Here is a 6,159-nt window from a genome sequence, read left to right as displayed (position 1 = left end):
GATCAGTGCTATCCGCCTCCTCCAAGCAAGACAGGCACATTGGGTCCTCAATGATTCTAATGGTGGTCATATGCTGACTCCATGGGTTGTGTCCTGTAATAATACCGACCAGCAATCGAACGTCTTTCCTTCCAAGTTTTAGTAGAAAGTTTGACAGTTTTCTGTTCGGTTTTGTCACAAAACACTTTGCAGTTCTGCAGCGGTCTAGACCGGACCATCGCTCTTTATGTAGATTGCATACATAATTGCTGATTCAATTCATGATTCCTGCGGAACTGATTCCGATTATTGGCTCTGGCCCCTGTGGGGGCACCGCTGATCCACGGTTGGCCAATTCATCGGCAATTTCGTTTCCTTGAACACCGGAGTGTCCTGGAACCCATATAAGTACAAGCCAGTTCTGTCTTGCGACAGAGTTAAGCTTCTTCTTACATTGTTGATCAATCTCTGAGGTTTGCTTCGCGTTCTCCAGGGCCTTCAGTGCAGCCAGACTGTCACTGAAAACTCCAATCAAGACTGACATTAGTATCGATGTTAATGTTGGTTCCCAAAGAAAATAAACGAAGTCCCTAGCTACTTTAAAATTATAACTGCCAACTGTGACGCGGTTACCGATAGGCGGTACAATATTTAATAAACCTACAAGAACTTTGGTTGAAATATTCGGCAAAGTTTGTATCACATCCTTGATGTCAATGTGAAAAAATTGCTAGAGATATTTTTATACGAGTGATTTTGCATCATCCTCTAACTTATGGATTTTGTTGACAATTTAACTGAAACTGTGTTGGTGATATAAAAAACACCAACGCAGTCAATGTTAATGTTACTTCATTGGACCATCCGTTAACCGGCTCTCAGCGATTTTGAAGGAATCAGCTGATTGGCTGACGTACCCGGGCTTTGACAGTGGTTTGTTTGTGAAAAAATTAGATTGTGTTGGTGATATACGAATTCCCACGTATTTACACACTCGTCCAAATAGTCGTTGTTCACATAGTGAAATATTTTTAGAGGTATGGGAAAGATCTGACCGTTAACCGGCTCTCAGCGAATTTGAAAAAATCACCTGATTGGCTGACATTAGCAGGGCCATAACAGCGGATTGTTTACGAAAAAACAAAGATTGTGTTGATGATATAAGAAAAAAATGTTACTGTCGTTGTTGTCGTCTGAACGTAATCTATGGTCTGAACAACGACTAATTGGTCGAGTATGTGAAATTTGTTAACGAAGTCTCCAATGATGTGCCAAGCGAAGTTATTCTCACAATTTTGCTTCGGATGCCCAAACTTGATATTCTATCATCCCTGCTTGTTACTTATTATCCTTGCCATTAGTCGTTGTTCAGACGGTAAAGAAAAAACATTAAAATTAGCTAATTCCTTCCCAATCGTTGAACCGGTTAACAAGCTGATGTTGGCTACACCTTTTGAATTCTCTCGATTGTGGTGCATACCAATATCGGGCCAGCTGCCTTGATCTTCGGATATCCTGTCGCGCTACATCTACCTCTTTTCTAAAGTGAAATCTTAATTAAAAAGAAACACTAAAGTTTCTTAAAATTATGAATGAATGTTCCTCCTGTAGGAACTCCTAGATAAGAAGACTTCTTTCCACCAATGTTTCGAACAATGAAAGGTTCGCAGGAACCCTTCCTCTCTTATATGTTAGTTGTCTTTATAGTTTTCACTATCGTTTTCATTTCTTTGAAGAGATCATGACTACAGCAATAACAATTTCAAATTCAATTGTTTTTTTATATCGGCCTTAACAACCACGCTGTTAGTTCTGTCTATTCCAAACTGGATAAAGAGGCAAAGCGAATGGATCTGGTGGGGAACGAAGACAAAACGAAGTACCTCCTGTCTTCAAAAAAACAGTCGGCACACTCGCGTATCGGCACCCACGTCATTGTTGTCAGTTATGATTTCGAGGTTGTAAAAGACTTCGTTTATTTAGGAACCAGCATTAACGCCGATAGTAATGTCAGCCTGGAAATCCAACGTAGAATCTCTCTTGCCAACAAGTACTCCAAGCGACGCTTCGAGTGTTTGAGAGAAAGATTCTGCGTAAGATTTTTGGACCTTTGCACGTTGGCAACGGCGAATATCGCAGACGATGGAACGCTGAACTGTATGAGCTTTATGAGGACATAGACATAGCGCAGCGAATAAAGATTCTGCGGCTAAGCTGGCTGGGTCATGTCGTCCGAATGGAGGCGGAGACTCTGATAGTATTCGATGCGGTTCCAACTGGAGGTAGCAAAGGAAGAGGAAAGATCTGGTGGAGAAAGACTTGGCTTCACTTGGTGTGTCCAACTGGTACCGGTTAGCACGAGAAAGAAACGACTGGCGCGCTTTGTTAAACTCGGCCAAAATCGGGTAAGCGGTAAGAAGAAATTTTATTGTACGAAAGAATTGTTGATGAAACGGATTTTGAATTTATACTTTTAAGAGTACTTCTTAAAGATCTAATGAAAACACAGATATTAAATCCAAGTAATTCACTATCAACAAAAATATGATTGCAATATAATATATTTGTTGTTTTAGCGACTTTAAATCGGAATAGTTACACATGTATGTACATATAATATATATTTCTCTAATAGATTAAAAATAGTATTAAATTAATTGTTTTTTACATTATAATAAAAGTGAGAGCTCCTCGAAACGGCAAGCATAAACTGTTAAAATTTTCATTTCATTCAGTTCGGTGACGACGATATCAGTACAAAGATAACCCATAAGTGCAACAAACCTACATACATAAGCACAAATATACGCATAAGCGGATAACGACGAAGAAAAGCGCCTAGACGGATGCCAGCTGAATCGAGTGAGGAGTAGACACGCTTTACACGACGCGCCACGCGATTGTCGAAGGGATTCTCTCGCATCAGTAGTGGGAACTGTGCTTTAACTACAGATATAGAGCAGAAAAATTATGTTAAATACAAAAACTCTTTAATAAGTACCCTATTATACAAACCGTCATCAGTGGTATTCGAGAGAAGTGCATTGCGCGAAACTGCCTTACCATGGTGCAGACTACTGTTAAATGCATATTGTTGCTGCAGCTGATCCTGCATTTTCTCCAATTGAATACGAAGTGCATTGCGCTCGCTTGTGATGCGTTCTACAGTTTGCTGCTTGTCTACTAGTGTTTGTGTGAGCGCTTTAATGCGCTCATCTAAACTATCTGCAGCTATGCCATCTTCAGTGTGTGTGGTTGCCTTGCGGCGCAATAACTCAGAACGCAGTTGTTGTAATTGTGTCTCTTTTTCCTGCAGACGCGTTGCAGATGCTGCCATCTGATTGCTTAGCTGCTGGCGCAACTTTACCAACTCCTGGGCTTGTACACGCTGTTCCGACTCCGCAGCAAGCAAACGTGCTCTCTCTGCACGCAGCTCTTTTCGCAATGCATCTTCTGCAGCACGTGCATTGGCCGTATTTTCGGTAGTTTGTTCGTTAACTAATTGCCAGTCACGCCACAAATCATCTAATTGCACGCGCAGTGTACTGCATTCCTCTAAGGTTTGCTGGTGCTCCTGTTTAAGGCCATCAAACTCCATTTGCAGCAGACGTAAGTCCGTTTCGCCATCGCTACTTCCAGCACTGCCTGTAGATAAATCGTTTGATTTCAATTCAGTTATTAGATTGTCTTTCATTTGTAAAGCCAATTGGGCTTTGACACGATACGCTTGTAGCTCCTTGCGCTGCAGTTCCGTTTCCTTTAATTGCATTTGTAATTTCTGCGACGTCTCTAAGTACTCCTGTTGCATTTTAGCTAAATTGGTTTCTAGCTCTGAAATTGAATGCATATATTCATTGTTATTGCTACGTGCGTTGCTCAGCTCATGTTGTGCCTGATCGCGCTCATCCGTCAAACGTTGAAGAAGCGACTCTAGCTCTTCGATTCTTTTTAGCAATGCTATTTTCTCATTATCACGATTCATTGCGATAATACGTGCCCGTAATTCATCACGCTCACTGGTCACTTCGCTCAAGGCGATTTTAAAAGCCATCAACTCTTGATTTTCCAGAGGAGTTATCAGTAATGATCCCTCAGTAGCCACCTTTTTAAGGAAATCACGTTTTGGACTCGTATCTCCCACTTCGATTGTGACAGCATCTGGGCGCGAATCAATAGAACTGCGACGGGACGAGACCACAGAGTTAATGCTCCATTCCATATTTTCTTTAGACCCTACTGAATCAGACAATCCGGCAGCATGCGTTCCAGTAGTGTCGTCCATGCCACTTTTAACGCTATTCAAAAAATAATTACCAGTATTTTTAGCCTTGGCCGGCGATAATGCTGCCTTTAAAGACAATTTGCTATTGGACAAGCTGCGTCGCATCGTTTCCAATGCATTACTTTCACTACTATCCCCATCACCAGCTCCACCAACTGTTGCGGTAACTTGCAGTGCACTTGCGGCATTTTGATCCAATTTATTCAGAATATTTTCAGCTTTATCCGCTAAGCCTGATATCCAAGCCATTTTTATGTTGTCGTGGCGCTAATTAAAAAATGTATATTTATAACGAAACGTAAACAAATATTTTTTTTTTTTATTTTTCACTTCACACTGCCAAAAGTATTTTCGTCAGTGCTGGCACTTTGCAATAATCAGCTGATCATGGGATATTATGAGGGATATTTTTAACAAATTCAGAGGGGGAATTTGTTTTAAATTATTATGGATAAAACTTAAAAACTCCGAAATTTTACATTTAAAAATAAGTTTTATTTCCGTTATTTTTCAAACATAAGTATATGTTATGAGCTGATGTTAATGTGATTGAGAAGTAGGTATTGATTATTTATCACTAACAATGCTAGATTTTTAAAAAATCATTGCTTGCTTATTACTCGTGTCGTTTAAAATGTGCAGTTTGGTTTTGGTTCGGCTTCGGCTGAAACAGATTTATTTATAAAGCTTATAATTTTTTAGTTGGTCATAAGTTGCGATGGCCGTAAAAGGGCTTAATGTTTATCTTCGACAAATCGATGCAAAGGATAGAACTCAATTTCTCAGTTGATCGGATAACACGATTACCGTTCTATCCGATCAAGTGAGAAATTTCTAGAAGTGAGAAGAATATAAAATCGAATAGATGCCAACGAGCAGGAAGACATCCTCCAACAAGGATTTTATAAGAAGCTTGATATTTGTTGTGAGAATATGCGACTAACTTTAAGTATTTTCATGGGAAATATTTTCATTTGAAGAAGTTTGAGCTTAGTACAGAAAGACTTTTGGTACGACTATCAGCTCTGCCGTTCCCCCAGCTGTCAGTTCTACGTCACCAGACCGACCCGGACTCAAATCATGATAAGGGCTATCACTTCAGCAGCATTCGCCAAATATTCATGGGAAGTATTTTATACTGTTAAAACTATCGACTCCGTCAAACTATTAAAGCAGGGGCGGATCCAAGGGAGGAAATAGGGGAAAAATACGCCGTTTAGGTAAGAAAACTCCCTGAAAGTTTTGAAATGAACCACGTGACCGCACCAACCCATTCAACTACGGCGCCGTAGAGTTGCAGAATGAAAAACGAAGCGGAAGATGCAAAATGTTACTAAGGCTGTTTTTATTACAACCCCATAACCCTGAAAATGATCGCGTATATGCAGCTGCAATGTCCAACATCGCCACAGCCAAGAAAATTGTAGAATGGTTGCAAAATGTCTCTTTAATAATGGCATGGTAACACGAAAAAACACCAGAAACGTTCCGACACTATCCGATCAGTAGAATTTATTCAACAAGTGCAAGCGATCTTTGACGAGGACCCTTCAAAAATTAAATTGCGAGGGAGTTAACGTTTGTTAGACCCTTATCCCTTGAGTTATCCATGAATATCTTCGGTATACATCCTTCGTAACGCGCAAAAGACAGTTTATGTCGGACCAAACACGAGTACAGCGAGTTATCCGATAAAAACGCCTTCTAAACAAAATTAAACAGCTTGAAGCGACTGAGATGTTAAGGATTTCCTCGGACGAAAAAAAAATGTTTACCAAGACAAAAATACCATTCGCAGAAAACACAGATATGTTTTAATCCTACAGAGGTTGCTGTTGTCACGCACACGAAGTTTCTAACCACTTTTATGGTTTTAGATGTTGTGAGCAACAAAGAGC

The 6,159-nt window shown here is 40.2% G+C and overlaps 1 protein-coding gene across 1 annotated transcript; it reads right to left on the bottom strand.

The window, feature by feature from the left end:
• Nucleotides 1–2,549: 2,549 nt before the first annotated feature.
• LOC129252894 (golgin-84) lies at nt 2,550–4,604 on the bottom strand. Its single transcript, XM_054891048.1, has 2 exons — nt 2,995–4,604; nt 2,550–2,925 (listed from the first exon to the last, which is right to left on the bottom strand). Exons 1-2 carry the CDS (start codon nt 4,508–4,510, stop codon nt 2,711–2,713), a joined length of 1,731 nt encoding a protein of 576 aa, XP_054747023.1. The 5' UTR covers nt 4,511–4,604; the 3' UTR covers nt 2,550–2,710.
• Nucleotides 4,605–6,159: the final 1,555 nt, after the last annotated feature.

Source organism: Anastrepha obliqua, chromosome 1, assembly GCF_027943255.1.
Source record: "Anastrepha obliqua isolate idAnaObli1 chromosome 1, idAnaObli1_1.0, whole genome shotgun sequence".
In the NCBI taxonomy this organism is placed as follows: Eukaryota; Metazoa; Arthropoda; class Insecta; order Diptera; family Tephritidae; genus Anastrepha; species Anastrepha obliqua.
The sequence above is the reverse complement of the archived record's forward strand: the minus strand, read 5'-3'. Positions and strand labels throughout refer to the sequence as shown.